This window comes from Chinchilla lanigera, unplaced genomic scaffold (assembly GCF_000276665.1).
Source record: "Chinchilla lanigera isolate Chin_1 unplaced genomic scaffold, ChiLan1.0 scaffold00033, whole genome shotgun sequence".
Lineage (NCBI taxonomy): Eukaryota > Metazoa > Chordata > Mammalia > Rodentia > Chinchillidae > Chinchilla > Chinchilla lanigera.
Window position 1 is genome coordinate 12,117,348 of NW_004955434.1, and position 26,853 is coordinate 12,144,200.

Consider the following 26,853-nt stretch of genomic DNA (forward strand, 5'->3'; position numbering starts at 1 on the left):
CACAAACAATACCAGACCCAAGACTCTGCCTCCAATTGTGGAAAGTGAAAAACAAGTCTTCTTGCCAGGGTAAACATATATGTCAGCTATTCTAGAATAATTCACAATAGTGTCCATCAACAGTTGAATGGACAAAGAAAAGGTGTTATTCACATACAATGGAGCCTTAACGAAGGATAAATTTGAGTGATTTGTAGGAAATGGATGCACCGTGAGACCATAATTTCAAGTGAAACAGAGCAGACACACAAGCTTAAATATTGCATGCTCTGCTATATGAGAAAACCAAAGTATAAATAAAGGCAAAATAAAAGACAGGTAATAAGAAGTGGGGAGAAAGATCTTTCTCAAATGGAAAGGGGCTCCAAACATGAAGTGTGGGGGGGAGAGTAAGTGAAGAAAAAAGACTTAATTATACACCTGCACCAGCGCTCCAGGAGGAACGCAATCATCATGTGCTGCAAACACATACTGATAAAAATAAAAATCAAAGAGGAAAAAATAGTAAAAGAGCAAAAAAGTGTGGAAATGGCCTTCATATATTACAGTAGGAGATTCATGAAATAATTTAGAGAGTATGAAAAAGTGTACAGATAATACAATTTCTCGAGAGATACACAGTTTTTTCTGTTAAGTTAAAAATATTACTTTGCAGAATACTATATCATTGTCTATTACATCTGATTTAACTCTTAAAAAGAGGGAGATACTTTCTTTATCTTACAGATGAAGGCTAAGAGGAGTTAAGATAGTTTCCATGGTAGTCCATAAAGCAGGGGAGCTGGATGTTAACCCAGGGATTTTTGACTTTGAAGAGTGAGCTCTACATTCCTCTAATGTATGTACATAAATTATACGTTTAAAGTTTAATTCCTTGTGTTAAAACTGTTGACAGTAAGTGAAATAGGTTAAAACTCCAGATGTGTCTATCAGTATTGGTTTAATAATGCATTTATACCATAGCAGTTTTTATTTCTAAAATTTTGAGGTAATGAAAGACAAGTTGGGGCTTATTATATACTTCAAACTCTGAGAGTGAAGTCTTGGTATAATATTTACTCTAATTAAAAATAAAATGACACACAATCTCAATTTCCCCCTCATTTCTACTTAGCTAATAGCACTTCTCTCTCCTCTACATACCACAAATGCTGCAGGAGAGATAGAAAGCTGATGCACTTTCCTTGATTGGAATGGAAGACAATGCAGAGAACGGTAGCACTAACAGAAACTACTGAGAATTGTAAGGGACTTATAACTGATGAATAGCAAGCCTTCAATAACAGATTTAATGACTATTCTAATGGTATCACGGAGCGTACTTTAATAGGATTTCTCCTAGAATCCTTCTGGAAGTCTGTCTTCAATAAATCCATCATTAACAAAGAACCGGACTGCTTCTCTATATAACTACAGGTTACTGGATCTGAACACAAAGGACTTATGGCAGTTGTCATCCTGTATTACTATCCTCGTCTCAAGTACCATTAACTATTCTGAGAGAGGTGGCTGCATGTTTAAAGTGTAGGCTGCCAGTGAAAGAGGCATATTTATGGTTAGGGAACGCAGCAGACATTAAACTAAATACAACAAAAAGCTCACAATTGTAATATTTATGTGTGCAAAGACAAAAAGAGGAAGACCAACTCCAATCTAAACACAGAGGTGTGTGACCCGTGAAACTTTGGAAACTAGCTGGAGTCACCTTTGCAACGGCTTCCTGAATGTCTGGGGTGATTCATTTTTGAACGCCTATAGATAGCACCGTTCCTGCCTTTGTGTCGCACTTGTTTTAAGTTGTCTTGTTCTCTCTATTTATAGTCTTTCCAAGTCAGAGACTACCATGCTGCGTCCCGTAGGTTGCACACAACCTCAGTATTAATATTGAAGATGTGATCATCAGTCCTAATGATTCACCGTAAATTCCAACCCTTGGTTCTGTGTCTCTCTGCCCATATCTGAGGTTCTCAATTCTGACTTTCTCACACAGAAACACTTCTTATCTGGAGAGCACTTATCTTTTCTCTTTTCCTAAATCTTTCTTTGCTTTTAGGGTTCTGCTTAAATCCCACTCTTCCTAATCTACTCTCACCAGAGATCTTTCCCAAGCATTTCCACATGTGCCTGACACCATACCTTAGAGCAGTGATGGCGAACAGAGCTCTCAAAGATGCAAATGGCCCGCTGTGGCATGCATGCCGTAGGTTCGTCACACTGCATGAGAGTGTGTACCATCCATTTGGCTATTAGCTACATGCAGCTAACATTCCTGTTTTCAAAATGTTTAAGTTATTTTAACTTATCTTTTTACTTGACAATTCTTTATTTCCTCCATGTTTTTATAAAAATAATCATTTATCAGAAATATAGCTGACCATACACTTTGTAATTTATGAAATGGCTAACGATGTTCAGGTACATATAAAATACATGTAAAAGCACTTTTATATAATTTTAACAATTCCAGATTTTTGTCTCAATTTCTATGCAAGTCTTTAGAAATTGGGAAACTCATTTCTCTTGCAAGTAAACTTTTGCTACCCAAGTTTTAAAGTGCAGACAAAGATTACCATCCTGAGTATAACAGACTGAGAAATTCTTAAGATTGCCTTTCTTATCAATACGGATAGGTACAAATTCATCAATTTTATTAAAATGTCTTGTATTTATTAACACTACTAATGAAAATAGCCATTTGGCTAAATTGCTGCCTGTTAAATTTGTACAGATACAAGAAGACACTTTCCAATCCAGTGATAAAACATTGGAACACACATAAACTACCTAGGAGATTATAGGTCATGGAACTGTAAAAATGACCCACTTTCTCTAAATCAAAGATGCTGTTCATCACACCTGCCCAATAAAAGTAAATAGAGTAAAAGATAAATATATTTGACTTCATTTAAAACACCTATTACTTATTAAGAACAATTCTTAGATGATAGAATCTGCTTTTACTGAATAAAATCTTATATATTCTAATTTGAAGATGTCCTTAACAGGACAGCAAATAAAACACAAAGAGGCTAAACAACTTTTTAAATAGCCACATGTGTAAATGAGCAAACATAAAGGGCATGCTATAAAGGTGGACCCTTTTTTCAAATGCAGGTGTAAGTGAAATAAAATATATATAAAATATATAAATAATAAATATATAAATAATATATTATATTAATTATATTAATATATATCAATATATTATATATAATAAATATATATAAAAATATATATAAAATATAAGTGAAATAATCTATAATTTCCAATAAGGAAAGAATATAAAATGACCCATGTGATACTTTAGAAACCCGTATTTCTTTCTGGAGGCATACATTTTACCCAGCTAAGGGAATTCTGGTTGAAATTATAATACACAATACTGTGCTTGTTAACTGCTCCCCCAGCTTACAGAGCCATTAAGAAGCTCTGCCAGGGAGACATAATAAAGAACAAATGCTGCTTCTTAACCTTGTTTTACATACACTGAAGTAATGGAATATGAGGAAGAGAAAGGAATTTTCTTTAAGATGGGTCCAAAACCTAGGACATTCTTCTTTCCAAAAAATTAGCAAATAGACACCTTGAACAATACATTTTAAATAGCTGCTAGCATTCTAACTGTACCAGCCTACTGGATTTCTACATCCCTGAATTTAATGAATATTAAAAAAGGCTTATCACTCCACACATGGTAGATATAATGAATATAACAGAAGTCCAAGTCCCGCTACATTGAAGTAAAACTCACAACTATGTTATATTGGAATATTTAGAAAACCTAGGTTTTGTGGTTTTGGATTAAAGTATTGGCTAAAAAGCTGCATCTTTAGACTCTGAATTCAAGGGCAAAGATCATACATTATTCATCTTTGTAGTCCCACAGCCTAGCAATGTACCTGGCACACATAAGAACTCAGTAAATATCTGTTGCATGCGATGATGTGAATATAAAGCAGGATAAGGACAAAGGCCACCAAAGAAGCAGGTATTAATGTTCCCAAAATTTATTTTAGAGGTAGCCAGTATTTTTCAGGAAGATCTTCTGTGTTTTCACAGACATTTAGGAGAAATGAGCAGCTTTATTTCAAAGAGTTCATTTGTTTATTCTCTAAAGAAAATTATAGTCCTTGATCTGTGGGACTGCAACTGGTTGCCGTGGGAATGATTATAGATTAAAACCAAAACCATTATATTCTTCTGTAAGAGCAAATGATTATCAAGAGCAAATGAAATCTTAAAGAAACAAAGATACTTTTCTCATGCAAATATTTTAATGAGCAAACTATAGGGAGAGAGTGAAGCTTCTAATCGCTGCACAACTTGCTGGTGGGTTCCTAGATTTAGGAAAAGATGATTCTCCCCACCACCAGAGCTGGCTTGAGATATGAGTTCTCCTGGTCATTTTTCTTTCCAGGCATTGAGACAGGGGCAAAAGTGAGTTCTGAAACCAGCATTCTCCAACTCCTTCATTTTAGGCAGGACAAGGACTTCCCTGTCTGTGTAGAGACCTGTGGACAGGGAGCTTCATCTCTTGCACTGTCCTGACAATCCATTGCCCCAGGGAAGGCACCAGGGAAAAATGCACTCTCCACCCAGAGCGAGAACCACTACCCAGCACTACTGCTGCTGTTCCCATCTCTGTCTCCATGGGACGGCTGCTGCAGCACAGTAGCTGTAGTTAGAGTTACAATCTAACAAAGCACCTTTACTCATGCCTCGGTAAGTGATAGCCATCTTGGTGTCTTAAAATCATGCTCAAGAAGAGGGAGACACCAAGAGCAAAACAGGCTCCTGTGTCCATTTCTTTCCGCAGTCATTCTAGAACCACTATGCTGGTACCAGGGATGCCTGGATCAGGAAGATACGTTCCCTGCCCCTTAAGAAAGTGTGGATTCCAGTGGAACCAACCTAAAGCCCAAGAAAGCAATGAAGATTTTGCATTCCCTTGCACTCTCTCAACTGAGCAGAGATCAAAGTAAACCTGTCACATGCACAGTGATAGGCACCTATGTCACTCTGCTCTTGGCCTGCTGCTCCAGCCCGAAAGTAGAGTCTCTCAGACCGACACTGCCAAGCTCAAACTAGTCCACAGTGGCATCAGTTCCCTCTCTCAAGTGTTTAAAAGCAATAAAAAATGTCAATATTCATCAAAAGTAGGGGGGAAGCCCAGTAGTTCTCTTGATTCTTTATGCGACACCCATTTCACAGTCAAATATAAAGTGCGTCCATTTAATCTTTTAATCTAAAAAGCTGAATTTTATATGTGAAGATTTTAATAATCCAATGATATACAGAACAATAAGATATGACACATATATACATTTTGCCTGACTTCTTTTTTTATTAATAAAAATTAACTGTTTTATTACAATCCTTGATGCTGCTCAAATTTCAAGTATTGTTTATAACTTGAGTTCTCACACAAAAAAATCTTCACTAGCTGGACGTGGTGGCACATGTCTGTAATCCCAGCACTCCTGGAGGCTGAGGCAGGATGATTGTTGTGAGTTCGAGGCCAGCTGAACTGCACAGTGAGACCCTGTCTACAGGGTCCACTGGGCTACAAAGTGAGCTCAAGGCCAGCCTGAACGGCATAATGACACCCTGTCTCAAAAAGACCAAAAAAGAAAAAGAAAAAAAAAATCTTTACTGTTCAATGTTAACATGACTTTAAAATGTGCCATATCTTTTCTCCCAGAAAACCTTTTTCTTTATTCATATAGAATGTCTATGTAGACAACCACCTCTTACACAGCGGTACATGAGAAACCTGCTGAGTGACTTCGGCCACATCACTTCATGACCCTGAAAATACTTCCCTCCAGCAAAACAGCAGAGGTGGACGAGATTCAAAGATTTTAAAGATCCTTGAATGCAGCTACACAGCAGAAACTCTGACACTGGATTCAAACTTAAGGAATTTTAAGGACTTTCTTTTTGTGTTTTTTGTTTTTTAAATAGAATTCCTGAGCTGTGACAAGGATCAATGTGGAAGGGGCAGCCAAGAAGCAGAAAAGGAAATCAATGCCTGGTTGCACAGCAACACCCACTCTCTCTAACACTTAGGCTGAAAACTTTTATTCTCCTGCCTTCAAAGATGACAGGGAGGTCAGTTAATTACTGGGGGTGGGGGGTGAGACTGTGTTCTCCTACCTTACCTAATACACTACCCTCACTGCTCTTAATACACAGGGAGGCAGAATTTCACTGTTCATTAACTGTGCTAATTAGACTTTCTCCATCACTGCAGCCAAGTCTGCACTCTGGAGTTACCGACCACCGATAGGGCAGAGGAGACCACAGCTCCTGGGGTGCGGGTGGGGGGTACAACACAGGGCCATAGTAGGAAACTGGGCACCCAAATCTGACCTCTATGATATCTACTTTAAAATGTCTTTCACAGTAATCAGATAAACACATTTCAGAGTGGGAGAGAAACTCCACAAAGGTCCCCCCGTCTAATTGCCTATCTGGTATTTGAGCTTCTGCCGTGTATCCAGTTCATTAAGCTATATGCCACTTGACATGCTGCTCACTTTAGCAAAAATAAACGCTGGGGCTAAAGCAAACAAAATGACAACGAAAAGCCCTCAGGTTGATGCAAATAAACCTAGGTAGGCAATGAGTCTGTGTGCTCCTGGCATTCTGAACTACGGCAAACTTCTGATTAGAAAGATACAATTCCTCTTTTCAAATCATTCAGCAACTTTGATGGGACATGAAGCTGTAGGAACATAATGAAGATTTTTCATAGATGAAACACCACTTTTAAAATCTTAAAGGTGTTACTTTATATCATTTTTATCATTTACATACATATGTACAGCTTGATTTGTTGTAGTTTGCAAGTTTTTCTTTCCTTTTTGGGTCTTATCCACAAAAGCTAGAACCTGCCTGTGATCAGAGAGGAGGGTACCCTGCCAGGACTTGTCTCCACATTTAAGCTTCAGACTACATGAGTAGGTAGACTCGGGTCTACAGTTTAAAATGCCAAGACAAGAAACAAATCAGTACCGACCATCTGCTCTGAGAGTTAAGACAAGGTCTTTCTTTCCACTTACCACTTTTTTCAAGCACATCTGCCCCTGCCTCCTCGCTACTTTCCTAGCTTACAGTCAAGGGCAGAGGTCAGAGGCAGTTACCATTAGTTAACAGAAGCAAGTTGGTGAGTTGTTGATTTTGAGCCTGACTAATAGAATCTACTTTTCTATTAGGCAAGGCTCAAATGGAGAATGGAGGGTTAGCTATAACCTTTTAGGTATAAATTATAACCTGTTCCCAGTTCTCAAACTTGCTAATTCACTCTCTCTTCCTCCTACTCCACCGCCTGCTGTCTGTCTCCTTCTCTGACTGCTGGAGAGTCAACTCAGGGCTTCAAACTTGCAATGCTAGTCCTAAATTTACTCATTTTTGAAAAAGAAATAAGGACATGAAGATAGAGGATGGGTATAAAGATTCTTACTGAAAACAGCATAATTTCATTTGTCATTGTGATTGATCAAAGAATATCTCTGACACTGAAAAACAGAAATAAAAATTATATCAACCAGAAATTTGGACAGGTGCCTTATTCGGGGTCATGTGACTATGGTGTGACCAGCTAAGTAAACTTAATGGCATAAAATTTGTTCATAGTGAAAATTATTATGGAAGAAACTCAAGTGGATACAGCATGACCCAGACATCAAATTCAATGAGTTCCTATCCCAGGTTTTGCCATTTGCTGGCTGTTTGACTTTGAGCAAGTTCCTTCATTTTCCTGTGGCTCAGTATTTGTCCTATCCAGTGGTGGTGAACCAGGGGCATGCATGTTGCAGTGATTATTGCTGAAAGCTCTGAAATGTTCACCATCACTATTCTATATGGATAGTTCCTCCAGGGAAAAACTGAATGAGCTAACATATATGATGTACTTCAAAGAGTACCTGGCCCATGGGAAGTGCTGCTTTTCCTATCTTTATTATCTTTACCAGGCACTATGTGTGTTGTGAAGCTCTGCAGAAAGGGTAGGTATTATTATCATGACATGAAAATGTTATGTAGTTTAATACAAAAGAAGAAAAAATGGAAAAAAATATTTTCCTCAAACTAGCAAGAAAGGAAAGAAGGAACATTGGGAAGAAAGGAAGGAGGGGATGGGAAAGGAAGAAGAGAAGAATGAATTGAATTGAATTAAGGGTCTCCATGAACCTCTGGCTGGAGTCTGGAGGACTAATGAATGCCTGGTATTACTCAGCAAGTGAAAAATAATTAAGTTCTGATTATGCTGCATATATGAACTTTTAGTGAAAACCAAATACTCCAATTGCTGCATCTGTGATGATTAAAAGACTAATATTCCCCCAGGACAGCCAAATCTGCAAGTTCACATGATGTCCTAATGCTTATACCCTTGTATCCTTTCTCTAACCTCCCAGCATTATGGTGCGCCCAACAATTTTTTTTTAAAAGAATAAGAAAGTGCTCAACTACAGTAAAGAAACTATGGCAATTACTAAAGGCATTCCTTTTTTTCCCCAGCACTCGGGAGGCTGAGGTAGGAGGATCGTTGTGAGTTTGAGATTAGCCTGGGCTATAAAGTAAGCTCAAGGCCAGCCTGAACTGCATAGCAAGACCCTATGGTCAAAAAGACCAAAAAAAATTTTAAAAAATAATAATAAATAAATACATAAGTAAGCAAAACCACCCTCGTAACTTAGTGGAGCAGCAGGCTCCCTGCATCCAAATGCTGTGATAGCTGTGTTAAAATTCTCCCCAAAAGCTATTCTCAGAGAAATATCAACATAGATGCATTCATTCGCTCCTTTGGGTGCTTGCAGCTTTAATAGCAGAGGCAGGAGGCAATTTCCATGATTTGAGCCTCCTTTTGGGATCACACAATGCAGACTCCGTAACACGTGATCATGAGCCTTCCAGGGTGTGATCGCCTTTTCTACACCATCTTTCAGTGGCGTGACTGTGACGTTGCAGTGAGAGCCACATAACAGGTTGCGGTTCCCTGCGCAAGCCAGGCTTCTCACTGCTACAAGTCTGCAAACCTCCCTCCTTCACGTAAAGTCTTGTGCTTCTAGCGAGCAGTTGCTTCCAGGAAAGACTTTCCTCAACACTGTCCCACTTCCAGCATCCGCTTATATTTCGGGATTGGTTCTTTCTGTTTTTCCCAGGAGAAGATTGAATCCTGCAGGACAGAGCTTATTTCTGGGGTCATTTTTTTGTTCTCCAGTAAAAGTCTGTCAAACAATGAAAGCATTCAAACTGCTCTTCTTATACACAAAGAAGCCAAGATCGGGGGAATTAGATAATGTGTCTAGGGGCATTAACATAGCAGAGATACCATAATACTTTCTACTCATCAATAAAAATGAGTTCTTCTCTACTTCTTTCCCTGGACTTTGTAATGGGAATTCAATTTCCAGAAATGACATACTATAGGAAACATGAAAAAAAATTCAGCAGCTGCCATAATCACCCTCTGTCCTTGTCACCTGTTGTCTTTTCCTAGTTGCTTCCACAGAGTTCCTTCTTAGAAAAATGAGAAAGGAATATTGCAAAAGGAAAAATAATTCATGAAAAGAAGTGAATGTTATTAAGTGACTAGTAGGCCATGAGTATTGAGGTCTACAAAGCAAGTGGCATTTCTATACCGAGAGGCTAGGGGCCTCATGTATATTCACCTCCATACAAACTCATGATTACACACTAATCGTCTCGTGTTAAACAAGACAGCACCCAGACAAAGTGAAGTAAGCCGCTCAGGTTACATAGCTGCTAACTGGTTGAGTCAAAATATGAACCATGCTGTCCCTGATCTCCAAGCCCTCTCCAGCATTTGCTACTGGGTCCTCGAAGTATACAATCACCACGATGGCCCTAAAATTCCAACTTCATTCTAAAATCAAAATAAAGCTGAAAACCCAGTGTCTTTTTTTTTTTTTCTTGCTATAATTTTCTTTTGTTGTTGAAGTTTGCTGTGGAATTACAGACACTTCAGGGTTGTTTCCAGGTCCTTTGAGCTCCACATGGGAGCAGGTGGAAAGACATTTTGGACAATGTCCAATGGTGGTCAAAAGTCAATTAGGAATGGTAAATCCATACGAATCAAGGCTTGCGAAATAGAAAACGAGTTATGTAAAATTCCTCCAAGATGAGTACAAATCTGGCAGGGGAAAAAGAAAAGAAAAGAAAGAAAAAAGGCACAAGCATAAAAGACAGAAGTTTAATACTGTCAGGAAAAGAAAGTCTGAGGTTTTAAAATAAAGTGGGTAAAAGAACAAACATCTCACAAGTCTCAATAGAAACAACCTTTGAAACTTGAGAAATTGGCTGAACTTTGAGTTCCAATAACTGCAGAACTGCAGCAAGAATAAAAGACTATAAACACACAAACATATATGCTGCTTTTGGATGCAATGTTGTTTCTAAGGTAAGCTGCTGGTTTTTTTGTGTCCTACTAGATTTGTTTACAAGTTGCAGAATGGCAGCCAGCTGGAAAGCGACTCTGTACTTTTCTACCTTACTTGGTGAGGCTGCCCTTAACTGTGGATTAAAGAAAGCATCTTCTCAGATTGCCAACTGGCAGACCCATCTTTACTCTAAAAGCTACACCGGGGGTTTAATCAGTAGGTACTTTTGAGTTAAAAGTTGAGGGGTCTGCATTAAAATGCATTTGCTTCTAAAAAAAAAAAAAATAAAAAAATAAAATGCATTTGCTTCTGCACAGTCTAAAGATAATAACAGCCCATTTTCTGGGGAAAAAGGCCTGAAAATCAGGCTTCACTGCTGATAGATGAGGTGGCATGTGGACTGAGAAGAGTGGCTCTTTTAACAGAAAGACACTCTTTGTTCTGTTTGCTCCTGTTGCTGGTATGAGCAATTTTGATGACAACAAAGAGTCTCTCTGAACTATGAATGTAGTTAGAAATTGATCCAGACACACACTTTGGTTAATCATCGACTGCGTGCCCAGTGCAAAGCTCCTTGCCACATGGCCGGCGGGGTACAGAGAAGCCGAAACATCTCACCAACAGCAGTCCTGACACAGCCTAACCCCAGCATGTAACAGAGGGAAAATAATAAGTGCTAACTGTGTGTGTTCAAACTAGAAGGATTTCTTTTTCTCTATCATCATTATTGTTATTATCAGTAGTAGTATTTTTACAGGTTTCAGTAAATCCCTAGGGCTTTGGCCAACGACAAAAAAGATTTTATGGTTTCATTAATTCTAAGAAATACTTTTCCCCCCACATTGCAACCTCTCCGAAATTGATGTGTACCTTCAAATGAATGACAAATGAGAATTATCTCAGGAGTGTTAGTGGTTTTTTCCCTTAATATTTCTTACATGTAAATATACGGCAGCTTAACCATGATGCTACCTACGTTTGATGAAACAAATAATACCTACTAAGTCTATTGACCACTTGTACTAAGGACTCTGATGAACATTTCTATGTATTCATGTATTTTAATGACTTTATAAAGTAAAGACTATGATTACTTCCTTTATAGAGATGAACTGAAATACAAAGAGCTTCAGTTATTTGTTTAGGGTGAAAAGCTTGAACCGGGTCTGACTTGAGGCACTGTGACTGCAACACCTGTGCACTTGGCCACTCTGCCGTCCCCTCCCTGCTGCTGGCTCAGTGACTAGGAGGCCTTGCGTGGGAGGCAAAGGGTCAGGATCCAATCTGAGAGGCAGAAAAACTACTACGTTCTTATGGAAGCAGTTAATGGCTCTCCCACCCCCACCTGCAAGGCGGGAGTATCAGCAGATTCTGACTTAAAATAGTAAATTTAGTTAGACATTTCCCTCAACTTTGTTTATCCAGGCTAGATAGGAAAGAGCTGTTACTGCTTTTTATTTCATGAAACCATTCTTTCATTCTATTATATAAATCATGATCATCATTCTAAATTCAAAACAAAACGAAAATCTCTTCTGGCTTATATGTCAAAAATACTTAAAAACAGAGCCCTTCCCCAGTCTACTTAGCTTTTCAAATTCACATAAAAGATGAAAACAGATCATTGTCACCTATTATTTTGCCTTTGAGGAAAATGGGAGGGATGTGGAAAACCCCAGGGCACTCATAGCCTTGGCAAAAACAAAAACAAATCAAAACAAACAAAACACGTGAGTGTGTGTATTACTTAGTCTCTTAGTGGTGTCTGTGTAGTGCTCTATAGCGTGTCCACCGTCAGGAGTTTACATATAAATTATAAACTAAATGAAAGCAGATATGGCAAGTGATGCTGCATTATGAATGCTCAGAGGTTTACAAAATGTTTACTAATGATGCCTCTGTGCCTGAGATGTACTCTGACACACCCTGCCACTTATACCAGGAGCTTTTCCTAGGGAAAAAGGAAATGTTTTCTTTTGTGGTCGCTGTTTTGACGACACAGAATGTTTGTTCTTTTATAGAGAAAACAATGTTTACCATGGGGAATGGACCTATTATCTTATAGAGAAAAGAAGTGCTTCCTTAGCATGCAGCAAGAAAACCAGAGTTTCTCCAGGGGATAATCAGGTGATACGAATTAGTAACTATGATGTTTTCACAGAAATCTTCAGTGTAGTCATTCCGATCTAGTTGGAGACTAAGGTTTCTAGCTCTACAAGCGAAAAGAACTAAAACCAACCAGTAAATGACTTAGCTAAGATGCAGTGAAGAAGAATCTGACCTAACTTGGTGGTTCTAGCCTAGTAGGCAAGTGACCCTGGGGGTGAAGTCACTGCTTTCCCATGTTCCTTACCCCTAGGATAAGAAGATTATGCCACATGACCTCTGAGGTCTATTCAGTTCTACACCTGTAAAAATATAATCTAAGCAGTGCTTTTTAATGTCTTTAGATGCCTCAGCATTATTTCAACGTTCTCCTTATTTATTAAAGAAATAGCACATCTGTTTTCCTTCCTTGTCTCACTGAAGTATGATGAAGATTTATGTTATTCAACAAAGTTATAATACACACGCTGTAATATAAAAGGGATGGGACGCTGGTTTCTGGAATGTTTCTCATAAGAACCTCATTACTGTCAGCACAGGCAGGAGCTGTGCTAACAATCCCATAGATGCAGGAAACACTTCTTAGCACATTTGGATGATAAATGCTGGAAGACAGATAAGCCCTGGGATCAAAGATAATCCACCAACACAGACAGCAGCAAGGCGGTTGGGCTGGATTGTGCAACAGGAAAGTGTAGGGCAAAGGCGTTCGTTAGGTGGGTCTTCTGTGAGCCACAGTTCCTTGTTTGTTTCCAATCACGGCAAAAAGATCGCTCAGAGCAGCTTGTTTATATGGTTTTTAGGACAAGAGAGCTAGCACTGATGAATCTGAAATAAAATGTTTGATAACTGTCCGTGTTTGCGTAACTGCCATGGCAGAGAGAATCATGGTTTAAAAAGTACCTTATAAGTGACTGTCAGAAACTTGGAAGAAATTTTGATGTGGTGGTGACTGTTTAAAAGTGGGTTATTTTCTCAACTAAGACCACAGAATGTGGAGAAGCTACAATTACATGATGTAGAATGGAAAACAGTACAATATCTCTATGAAAAACTGTCTTGAGAGCCACACCAGGCACTAATTTTACGTCCTCTCTAACTCGGTAGCATTTCCGATAGTGACCCCTGGGAAACCTGTGCATTAAGGGTCTTCACCAATAGGAACAGGTAAATTCATCTACTCAACAGCATATTCAATCTGTTTCTAGAAAAATGGGAAGAACGTATGCAACTGAGAAGGTTGTGTCTGCAACTTTCACATTACAAAGAACAGCTGCAACAGCATGCACAAATCAGAACAACTATGCTTCTCGAAGTGCTGTCTGTATAGACAGGAAATGGACATACGTGTTCCCCTAACCATTCTTCCTTTCCCCAGGTTCTACTTTCCTCATCTTATACACTGAGAGTAGATGAATGTCCTAAGAAACCTCATTGTAAATATATTCTGTATCACACTCATCATACACTGAAAACATCATACCCAGAAATCATTACACACTGTACCCTGAAAATTATCATTGGATTGATTATACTTTGTAATTTTTTCCTTGGTGTTTATGTTTGTAAATTTCTTGAGAGTAGGAAGAATCAATACTTTTTTTTTAACCTTAGTATAAATACTACTAGTGTTAACATAAATGAGCATAATCACCTCTTTACAGCAAAGCTTTCACTCCTTTCCTATACCAAGAAGCTGAGGCTTTTAGTTAGCGTTTTTTGAGTCCCTTGAAAGACGAGCATATGTGGGCACGCATACACACACTGCGTATCCTGGAGTTTATACACATGCATGCATATGCAATGCACACACACTTTTTGTGTCCTGGACTTTGTACGTATATACACATTTGTCCATATACTGCCTCAGTTTCATAGCAACACACTTTACAAAGGAGAACTCAATAGTTACATAATACTGCAAATTTCTAGCCATACACAGTATGCAAGGCACAATGCAAATCTGTCTGGGTTCAATTCCATACCTTTCCACCATGAAACCAACTCAAACTCACTTTTATGTCAGTGAGAATGGCACTGGAAGCTCATTATAATTCCTAACGCTCCTTATTTGTCTAATTTAATTTCATCCAACTCTCTCATACATAGTTTGCTTCATCATAAGTCTACTAAGAGCTACTTCTCCAAGTATCCTTTTAATTTGAAAACATTACCAGGATATCCTGTTAAAATGTAGATTCCAAGTCCGTGGGTCAAGGGAAATACCTAAAATTCTTCATTTCTACAAGTTACAGCAGTCTACTGGCCAGAAAATGAGGACCTGAAGAGCATGCTGTATAATACATTACCCTAAATCCATGACATTTTTAATTAAAGTAATCAAATAAGAGTACTCACCTAAAATGTTCTTTTAAAATGGAGGCTCCTGAAAACCATGCCTGACCTACAGAACCACCATTTCTGGGGTTGAGACCAGGAATCTGAATTTTAAGGAGGCTTGTAAAATAATGCTGAAGCACTTTCCCAAGACTTTGTTTAACACAATCTACACATATTATTTTGATTTAGTATAAAGTTTTGCCAACCTAATGCACTGACTTTCACAGCCACACCAGTTTGTGGACGGACAGGGGCTTTATTCTTCGTACTGTAAATGTCCTTACTTTGTGGCTACTTAAATTCTAGTAGGGATATTTTAGTCTCATATCAGAAACTGAAAACCCACAGTGTTTACAAAGCCCTTCAAGGACAGGATTATACTAATTTCTCAGGTTCTCTCTCGAGCTGTCGTTCGATCCAGTGATGAGGTCCAGTGGCCTCTGCAGTAACGGAGGTCCCTTGTACTATCTAATTATACTGTGCTATGAGGGTAACCGGATTCCTCCTGTGTGACCTCAGGATCATTGCAAACAGCTCTCATGCTTTTAACCTCTGTTTTAGTCTTAGAATCAGAATGGCAAATTTGGCTTCTTACATCTGGAGTGGTCCCAGCAAACATTAATCCACAGTGCTTATGTCAAAATAATTAGGTGTTCAAAAATAATATGAGTCTTCTTTCCTCCATTTTCTTCACTGAAAACCAGTTAAAGTGCATCCAAATTTATGTGGAAGTTAATAAAAAAATCCTCCAAATTGTTGCTCTAAATATTATGTAGCAGCCTTAATTTTATTACCACGAATGAGAACAGCGTTTAAGCATCTCCTTCATGGCTGTTAAGGCACGGAACAGTCAATGCATGCCCAGGGAGCTGTAATCACAGATCATCGTCATGATCAATGGCAAAGACGCAGTGTGGGCTATCATGTCAATGGCTAAGGCTACTGGGGGAATTGTTAAATGAGAGCCTTGCCAGCATGTAGTTCATAACTATTTTTGAGGAGCACTTGTGATCCAATGGCTAAATGAGGGTTATTAGAGAAGCTTTCCTTATAGCATTTCTTGAGAAATTCTATATTTAAAGGAGACCAGTCATTGCACTCAATGTATACGACTGAAATTACTTGAGTAATGCAAATACACATTATTATGAACGGTGGGAGGTTATACTGGTGGTGAGTTAATGGCTTGATCAGCAATTGAGCTGTCACAATTTTATCTTTTTGTTACCCTTTATTCTACTCATAGTCACAAGTGAAGAATTAGAGCAGGGCCATGAAAAGAATATCACACAGCAAAATAGAAAGCATTATCGTAACAATAAACATCAGGCTGGGGCTGTACAAAGTTCTGGTTGGGGAAAACTGACACTTAACTGACTGCTTTATCACCCGACATGATGGTCATCATTTACCTCGTCTTCTCTGCTAAAATTAAGTTTGCAAATTCAAGCCCCAAACTAGAAAGTATAGAAATGTTCTAAAGGGTATTACATTATTTTGAAGGACCAATTATGATCCAGAGGAAGAGGAAGAAAAAAATAAAAGTAGAGCATTTGAGGAAATAAGACAACCAGTTTTGAATTTCTCAAAACTGAAACCATTTCCCAAATGCTTTAAACAGAATAAAGTCTTGTTTCTGTGGAACACCAGAAATACCCAGCTTGGCAAATTCCTGCTTAAAAATGGCACAATATTCAAATATATACACACACACACACACATAAACACACATGTATGCATAACACAAAGACTTCATTTTAATAGCACAAATACTTCATCAAGAATTCACAAAGAATCTTTAAGGATTCTGATATCTTAAGATAGCATTCAATTCCCTAATTCTTCATAAATAGTCAACTTTCTAAAAATGCAGTACCATCTTAAAATTAGTGTTAGTAATATTTTAGACTGAAAAGCAAACTCCTGTCTGTGTATTCCTTAATTATAGCAGTTTTGAGCCGTGTAAAACAAAGAATACTGAGAAATCTATTTATTCCAATAATCTCATTCTCAATGGCAACTCTCACCATAAATCAAATATGTGGCAGCTATGTTATATAGCATGAAGCTCACCAATTCAGAATGTTTTATGAACTTAAAACCAAAACAATTCATCAATCTCATGAAGTAACACTGAATAAACATAAAATAGCACCTCTAAAAAATGCAAGTACTCCATTAAAAAATGCAAAAAACACTTTTCAAGTTGGTACACATTAGACATTTTTATAGCATATTCCAAGTCATACTTCAAAGAAAAAGCACTGGTGTTAATTTTCAAGCATCTGATCAAAAAGAAGAGGGCAGCAACTCCTGAAAGTAGTGTCAAGCACAAATATAGAGAATTACCTCATATTCCTGGGAAAACTTCAAGTTGTCATTGGCTTTCAACCTTTCAATGTGATCGGCAAGTTCCAAGATAGGTATTGGGGGATGGCTGGCCATACCTATTAAACAAGGAAAGAAGAAGTGCACTTGAAAACAAATAAAAATGATGTAAACTCTTCTAAAATACAGAGAATACTGTCGTTAGAAATGGCCTGAAAATATGTGAGTAGTACAGATGTTTTAGCAGGCAGACAGTTTGGTTACTCAAAGCAGGACATGCTCTGGAGGGGTGGATTTTGTGGCCAAATAGAAAAATCACCAAGCATAAGCCCCACACTAAGTCTTCCTAGTTAAAAGAAAATGTTATCGTGAAGCAATGCGGTTAGCTAGTGGAGAAAACAGAGTGAGGCTTGATGTCAACCTCTGCTTTGAGTAATGACTCTTATGTCATCTCAAACTCCTTCTCCTGCACCGTGTGAAATGGAAACTGCGTGGAATTCAATGGTATAATGTGAACTAAGGAAACAGACACTTAGAAAGGCCTAAAAGGAAAAGAGTAGTAGCTTGATAGGGAACATAAAGTGAGTGATGCATAATCAAGGAAAACTAACTTGAAGAATGAGGGTTACCAGGGTAACCGGAATCATCTGAACCTGAAAGGGAAAGGATGGTGTGAATAAAATAAAAGTGAGTTTGTTGAAAACGATGAAATGGATGCCCTGGTGTACTTTCCAAAGGCCAGTAAAAATTGTGGCAAGTTTTTGCAGGATCCACCATACGTTGTGACTAGATTAACCAATTAAGATTGTTTTACGAGTTCACAAGCCTGTAGGTGACTGACATTCACATGCAAACATGGACACAGAAAATGACATGCACCACAGCTCACTGACAAGAATCACCGACGACACACCAGACAGCAAACTCAACTTCAAAAATGTTTCCACTAGTAGCAGATTGTAGAGGTTGAGGTTGCAGCCTTCTCCCGGACATTTATAAAGGGCCACATAAACAACATTACAGTATTTCCCACCAGGTCCCACCATTCAACCTCGGGTAAACCTACAATCTACTTCAGGTGTAAGCATCTTTGTCCACTGATGGAAAATGAACTCAGGGAAATGAGCACATAGTGAAGGATCAGGAAGGGAAAAAGGTGGAAAAAGTAAAGAAAGCAGAGATTGGGCTGACACATCATAGTTCAGAGGGCCAGCTGAAGATGTACTGAATTCATAGACATTGTTAAAAATAAGCCACAGTTAATTTGGGTAATTGCTGTGTCTTTCTGTTTTCTCACTTTTCATAGGATTTGTATTTTGTTTCATTTTGATTAGTCCTGCAAGATAATTATGACAAAGCATTGCTGACTCATACCTTAGAAACACAAGATTCAGCTGGCTAGAGAAATCTGAACTAGCATGCCCCAGGGAAGTCTCTGAGGTAGAAAGATTTAGAGGGAAGAACTCAAACTGGAAGCCATGTTGGCACTGTGTTGCCAGGGAAACCCTCTGAACCATGTAGGCTGTGGAGGAATGACCACTAAGTCCACGGGACATGATTATTTGATGGGCATTTGAGAAATCGAGCCATTATTGGACCTTACCCAGTAAGTTCCTTTATCTCAAATGCCAAATTATCAATGGTTCTGGCAAACTAAGTGAAAAGCTACCTCATTTCTTCAAGAGTATCCTTTAGCACAGTGTTGTGAGTTGTGTTGGCTTAGTATCAGCGGCTGTGAAGGTCTGATTCCAGTTAGCTCAAACCTCAGTGGAGGTCCAGTGAAAACGAGTTGGTTAGAAAGAGAAACTCTTTGTTGGTGATTTAATTATACATTTGGACCAAAATTTTGGAGCTCTTTCTGAAACTTTTCTGGATAGATGGTAGAACTGAACTAATTTTCACTGTGTAGAGGAAGTGGGTGGGTGATATTGCCCTGATAGTTGAAGTGATCTTATCCAGCTGAGGTACTCCCCAGTAAAAGGAATGGAAATGCAAAGGCACAGAGACATTAGGGTTATCTGGGAATGGAATGGACTGATGCGGACATCGTTACAGTGCTTTAACAGAGAAAATAATAGAGACAAAGATGTTTAGACCTTTTCGAGCGAATCGTGGGAGGGAGTTATTATCATATATGGACTGAGTGGTGGTTTGGCTAGAGAGGGAGGACACAGAGCCAATCAGGGAGGCGTAGGGGACTGAATTACTGCTCAAAGCTGCAAAAAGTAAAGCCAGTTGGAGATGGGAAAAGTATTAGTACAGCAGCAGTAGAAGACCATAAAAAACAACCAAAGATGTGATTAACATATTTATTTTGGGCATGCACTGGCACGTGGTCTGGAAGTATTATTTGGAAGTTAATTACAGAGAAATCCGAGCAAATCTGCACTCATTCTTTCTAACTCAGAATATATATCACATGCAAAGATACCACACTATGACAGAACCATTATTTAAGACTTTCCCATATATACTACATTGCATCAAATTTCTAGGAAAGGTTAAAATGGCAGAATGGATGCTTCACTGAAATGGGGGAACTTGTGGGAACTGAATGGCACAGGAGACAGAATCCTGGCCCAGATTACTGTACATGAGTTTTACATTTGGCTCTACAAAGAGGCACAGATCAATTATAACTAAGCACCTCTGTCTCTGCATCTGTAAAATAAAAGTACAGAACTGGATAAATTCTAGATTCACAACTTTCCCTTCTACCATACGGTGATAGGATTTCTGAACAGAGAACAGTCTACTGGATGTGATTCATGCACAGAGGTTTTAAAACTTCCAGCAATTTTTACTTTGGGAAATATTTTCCTTTTACAAAACAAGAAACTATTATGCAGTTGAACTGTCTACCTTTCCAATTAGCTAAGCTTAAAGGCAATTTTTAGCTTGTCCAAGGTGTACACAGTAGATTATGTTACATTATGTATTTGTAAAGACTGAATGAACATAAAAATTATGCTAAGTAATAAACCTGGAGAAAAACTAATCTGAAACTCCTTAGCTCATATTAGAAAACAATCACCAAGGATTCAAAATAATGTTGTACAATGTTGCAGAAACTTTACTGTTACCCAGTGTTGAGAAAAGGGTATGATATCCAATACGTTATATTCTAAATAGAGAAAAAAGATATTAAAAAAACTAACAATACTAAGTTGCTCTCACTGTATTATATTTTGAATCCTTTGTCAGTGATCATTGTGTAGAAATTAATTTATTTTTATGAGAATGGTATTTTTTTCACACTTGAATCTGAGATATTTTAAAGCTGCTTTTTGTAGGCTGTGCACCAGATCGATTAATTCAGACTATCTAGATATAGAAGCCAGAAACTGGCATTTTAAAAGTTCTGTACCAGTGGCTATCAGTCCTATGTGTATTCATATAGAAAGATGGTAGCCCTGGCTTCTTTGATATTTTTTGTAATAATCATACCAGGATTTAGGAGAATGAGAGGATCTTTCCCTGGCGATATTCCTGAATCCTTTCTGACTCCCCATTAGCAAGTGTTAGTTGTTTAGCTATTATTAGCAGCAAAGGACTTGAAGTACTGTTAACTAATGAAGACTTGCCAGTGCCTTGACCTCATCAATTCAGAAATACAGATGCATGATGCAAACATATTTTTAACTAGTTAATTTGTACATTTTAGATATAATGATCACATTCATCTAGGGATTTGTACCTGCACATATATACCTTCATTCTTTTCCTCCTATTCTCCTCCCCTTCCTTCCAGCCTTCTTCCCCTCCCTATTTACAAAAGCATTGTACCATTTTTTCTTTCTATTCTTCTTTTTTTTCTCTTCCCTTCCTTCCCTCCTTTTCCTTTCCCCCCTCCCTAGCTCCCCTTCCCATTTCAACATTTTCTTCCTATTTCACAATATCTATTATACATTTTGGTCCTTACTTTCACTTTCAGTTTCTCATATCAGAGAAACAATGTGATATTTACATGTGTGTTCAATTTATTGCACTTGAGAGTATGGTCTCAGGTGCATCCATGTAGCCAGAAATGTCTTTAGCTTATCCTTCCTTATGGCAGAGTAGTACTCCATTGTATAATTTCTACACACACACACACACACACACACACATCTTCTTTATCCATTCATCAGTTGATGGGCATTTGGGCTATTTCCAAGATTTAGCTATTACAAACTATGCTGCTATAAACACAGTTGTGCATATATCACTGTGGTATGATGCTTTTAATTCTCTTGGGAAGATATAAAGAGGGGAATAGTTGTGTCAAATGGAACCTCTAATTTTAGATTTTTTGAGGAATCTCCACATTGATTTCCACAGTGGTTGCACAAGTCTATGCTCCCACCAACAGTTGAGAAGGGTTCCTTTTCCCCACAGCCCCTCCAGCATTTGTTATTGGTTGATTTCTTGATAATAGCGTTTTGAAGGCACATATTAACTCTGAGCAGAATGTCTATACTGAAGCTATGATATCCACATTATATAATTTCAACCTGACAAATGCCAAATGCCACCACTGAAATCTGCCTTAGGCTGCAGGGAAAAAAAAAAAAAAAACCCAAAGACCAAGACCATGAATACTGCTTTTAACACGGCACACATTTTTGATGGTACTGTTTCAGGAACTTCCTCATAAGAAGGAAAACTTTAAAAGCAGGGTATTTTAAACTGAGAGGTATCTTAACTATAAGTTAGTCTACCATTTTCATTTTATGCAAGAAAATTCTAAAGCCTAGAAAAATTAGACAGCATGTGCATGTTAGCTGAGACCAAAAATAGCAAAACTGTCAACATGCTGTTTGGGTATCTCCCTATAGTCTTACTTCTAGAAGGATAGTTTTGATCCTCTAAAGCAGGGCAGTTTCTGTTGCTAAAGGGATGGGGCTTGTAAGATAAACAACCAAAGAGGTTAGGTATTTTATACTAAACACTTCAACAAAGGAATACACTCATCCTCTTTCCATGCAGTAAGCAGACTTATAGGGCTGTCTTCTGTTCCCCTACTTCTGATAGAGGCTCAGGAAGGAGAAATATTTCTCTTTTAAATGAAAGTTAACAATAAGTATGGGATGAATGGCAAGCAATGCTCAAAGTCGGAATCACCCTGAGAGCTGGGGTGGGGGGTGGGGAGGTGGGGAGCCCTGCAGAAGGGACGCTACTGGGCTCCTGCACTTCCTCGGCCGAGTGGCAATGCAAAGTCAACAGGGCCAGACTTGTCGGGTTTCATCTGGATCATTATGTGATATCTCCTAGCTTTCAATGTTGAATCAAGTTTTCTTGAAGCCCAGTGGACTAGATAGAGGCCTCTGTGCAAGGTAACAAAATATCACCTTTGCACCCATTGGAATGAACATCAAAGAATGCTGAGGGACAGACCGCCTGCATGCATAGAGGCGGCAATGGACAAGATACTGAGTTCTGTGCCAGGGACGAAAAGAGGGGTATTTCTTGTGCTGGTTCATCATCATCTAAGGATTCATTTGTCTTCCCCTGTCCATAGCCCAAGCTCATTCATTTCACCAGTGAAGAAAATGAACACCAGAGGAGATAAGTGAATTGATCAGGAACATAATTATCTGCAAAGTGTGGTCATGCCGGGGATCTGGCCGCGGGCTTTGTCACTTCTGATCTAGAGGACTTCTCATTATGCCATGCTGTCTCTCAAATCATTTGCCTAGAAGAGTGGTGACTTTTGCAAAGAATAGGGCCAGTGAGACTGGGCCACTGTTGTGGCTTGTGTCCAGATGTCCCCCAAAGCCTCACATAATCATAGAGTTTTTTCGCATGTGGCTGAATCTAGAGAGTGTGATCGACTCCTAGTGCAGTGCTGGGATTGAGGGTGGGTGATTGCTCCATCAGTCCACTGAGTTTGACAGTCACCGCCAGAGTCCTAGTAGACTGGATATAATATAAGGGGTGGAAAGAGGCTTGGAGCCAACCAATTATGCCTTTACTAATCGCTACAAACTGTGAGCTAAATAAACTTTTCCTTCCTTAACATGAGGTGTCAGGTATTTTGTCTCAGCAGTGAGAAAAGTAACTAAAACAACCACCTATGTAACAACACAAAGATCAGAAGCCATCCTCCACTTAAGACAGGTGTTGATATAATAACTTCTTTAGAATATTTCTTTTTACAAATTGGGAGACAGGGTACGGGTACTCATATTCACGTCTCTGTTTTCTAAGTACTTCCTGCCAAAACATTAAGGTTCAAGAAAACATGAACTAATGGTACAAATTCAAAATGTTAAAAATAATAGTTGCTATTTGCCAGATGATTTTTTAAAAAAAATTTGCTTGTCACATGTTCTGTCTTTTATTAAGTTATTTAGATTAAGCTTAAAACAATTTTAGTACCCATAAAGAAATGTTTATCAAATACAGACTGAATATTATTAATCTAAAAAGCCAACATCTGAAATACTTTCAAATCTGAAATTTTTTGAGTCCTGAGAACAGTATGACTGTGGACCAAAGGGAGGCTAATCTGTTCACCAAATTAAAGGCAGCAGCTTTGTCAAAACGATACATAATCGAGTGCTGAGCTTGGTGGCATACTCCTGTAATCCCAGCACTCAGGAGGCTGAGGTAGGAGCATCTTTGCAAGTTCAAGACCAGCCTGGGCTACAAAGTGAGTTCAAGGCCAGCCTGAACTGCATAGTGAGACCCTGTCTCAAAAAGACAAAAAAAAAAAAAAAAGAAATCGATGTAACACTGATGGAGAAAGACACTCGGCTCACTACCATACTTTTACCATAGCATGTACACTATTTAGGATGCCATAAAAAATACAAATATTCTATAAGGTTTATTATTTGTCTCACAAACTAATAATAACTATAATAAGAATATTGATTTATAAGATGTAAATTGTTTCTTAGTAAAACAATAATAATAATGACAATTTCACTTGATTTTTTTTGTTTTGTTTTGTTTTTTTTTTGTTTGTTTTTCTCCGGTACCGGGAACTGAACTCACGACCTTGCACTTGCCAGGCAGGCGCTTTGCCACTGAGCTAAATCCCCAGCCCCTTACTTGATTTTTTTTTGAATGGTACTTTCTGAAGCAGGCACTGAATGGCATAATTAAAATTCATTTTCAGCATAGAATTTCTCAGAATGCAGAATCTGAACAAACTGCAGAATTGAACATTTTGATCCCATGAATTGGGGTTTTAAAAATATATATTAAAAGATTTCTCATTTAGGTCGTGTGCCCACATGTCTTATGGCAAAAAGTAAAATATGAAAAAGAACATAAAAAATAGATGTCGGGAGCAGTGATCAAATTAATAGCATCAAAGGATCAAAGGAGAAGCTTCAGAACTTCCAGAGCTGACTCTATTCTAGTACAGACATTTGTGCTGCGGAGATCACTATTTCTGATCTGTTAACTTTTTACGAGTTTATTTTTATTTTTCACAGCCCATCAATCACCCGCCATCCATGTATGCTTCAGGGCAAAACATATTAAGGTCAACTACAGAATGGAAAAGACGCTTTTATGTTGTGACATCTGATGATGAATTCTTAAATCTCTTCTTCAAAAAGAGAGGTGCAAGCACAAACACCATAGTTTTGTTTTTATTTTAAGGTCTTTCCTGGGGGCCTGGAGTGTGAGCGGAGCAGCAGACCCTGGAAGGCGGCACATACACACACAGAGAAAAGTAGAGTCTGGCACTGCATGCCGCACTGTCAGCTACATCCTGTCTTACCCTTCTCCTTGTACTGGAAAGAAAGTGTGTTTCTCTGAAACACTGAACTCCTAAAATCACTTTGTTGGGAAGTATAAACATGAACATATATCCATAATTAATTTGACTTCCTTATATATCATCACATACAGAAAATATTGTATTTAACTTCATCATAAATATAATATATATGAACAGAGGCCATGGGCCAGGGGAATTAAATTTCTGAGCAGGATATTCACAGTATTTAAAAATATATGTAATATGTGTCTTCCCTAAAATGGCAAATGAATCCACTCTCAGGCCCTGGCGGGTGTTTAGCACGCAGAAATAGCAACAACGATACGAACAGATAAGGATTTGGTGCTGGGTATTAGAAGACCATCTGCAATGATAGAATATGGGAAGTAGTGGCCATTACTAAGGTGGGGGTCAATGCATCCTGAAATTTACAGAACAGAACGCCACTAATTCCACCAGGCATCTAGAAGAGGTAACATCTAGAAAAACAACTGGGGAAAATCCAGTTTTGTATAGTTAAATCTAAAACAGCAAATTGTGTACATATTCAAAATCTATCCACATACTGCAGATTTTATTACTTCAAAAACTATATCTATAAATATTAAAAAGTCTAGAAGAATATGTAGTATAGAGTTGCATATGGCATATATTTCCAGAGGACAAAACTGGAGTACTGATAGAAAATCTTTTCCTGTTTATTTTATGTATGTTAAGAAAAAGGAGAAAAATTAAACATAATGCGATAAAATTTCTCTTCTCCAAATGTGCCAGTTGGGTTTTCTAAAATTATAAAAAAAAAATTGGATGTACTAAAACTATAAGTAATACAGTGATTACCTGTTTAGTCACAATCAATATACAATTTCTAAAAAGGTTTATTGGCATGTTGTTTTGTAATACAAAAAGACATAGTAGGAGGGGGGCACTAAAATAACTCAAGATTATAAAAAAAAGAATAAAAGTAAAACTATCCTTCCAACCCCAGCTAACGAAGACTGTCACTTATGTCTAATGGCCAACATTCCAGTCAATCCTCCTGAACACAGTTTGCGGTGTCCAAAATATGTGAAGCTGCATAAAAGTTTCTTTTAAAAGCTTCTTTCATAAGTGAATAGTTTCTTTCCTTTGTCCATAGAATTTAAAGCTTTGTTAAATTGGATCAGCAGATACTTCTAATAAAATCCTGTACTATGTCTCTTCTCTACTAATTTTGCCCAGTGTATTCCATGCTTCAAGGTGACACATCTAACCATAACTATGATACTACTCTATATACTTGGGTCTCCATTCTGATTTTCTAAAGTTACTGGTGGCACTAACAATGCTTCTCCAATTACCTCGTCCACTCTAGTTCTGACTGATCCTCTACACTGACAACTGATAACTTATTCATTTCAATCATTATTCTCTTGGGAAATAACATAGCTTAGGTCCTCTGAACTATAGCTTGGCTATATCCTGGTGTCTGACTCTTGCTAAGACAGATCAACACCTATGGACCTTAAGCAGCAGCTTTTTGCATTTGTGAAAACTGGAGCCTCCTGACCTGTTCAGGTGCTGGAGTATAGTGTTTAGCTCAGAGGAACTTAATTCTTACCTAGAATTTTTCCGGTGTGCTAAAGCATATGTCTCTCCCACGTCCCCAACCATGTAAATTGAATGGTTAAAGTAAAAACAACAGCTGTCTCTGTCGTCTCTTTGTATTTTGGTTGAATAACAATGGACAGACCTATTTCTGGCCAAAATGTGCTTGTGGTACTGTTAAGAAGTAAGAACATTGTCATAGGGCATTTCGAACATTGGGCAAATTGAGAGAGAAGATCTGAGTACTTACATGTACACTCTCAACCAAGAATAAATAACTTAGAATAAATGAATCTTGGGGCTGGGGATTTAGCTCAGCGGCAAAGCGCCTGCCTGGCAAGCACAAGGTCGTGAGTTCGGTTCCCGGTA

The 26,853-nt window shown here is 38.2% G+C and overlaps 1 protein-coding gene across 10 annotated transcripts in view; it reads right to left on the reverse strand.

Annotated features, from left to right (window-relative positions):
- Nucleotides 1–26,853, reverse strand: part of Ptprd (protein tyrosine phosphatase, receptor type, D) — a 2,098,812-nt gene that overhangs the window by 83,523 nt on the left and 1,988,436 nt on the right. For 6 of the 10 annotated variants that reach the window (XM_013516335.1, XM_013516328.1, XM_013516331.1 and 3 more), the window contains 2 exons: nt 17,792–17,833; nt 17,202–17,299 (listed from right to left, as the gene is read on the reverse strand). In XM_013516335.1, the coding sequence (XP_013371789.1) occupies nt 17,202–17,299; nt 17,792–17,833 (140 nt within the window). The remainder of the gene's footprint in view (nt 1–17,201; nt 17,300–17,791; nt 17,834–26,853) is intronic. The other 4 variants (XM_013516333.1, XM_013516332.1, XM_013516336.1 and 1 more) reach the window with 1 other exon arrangement.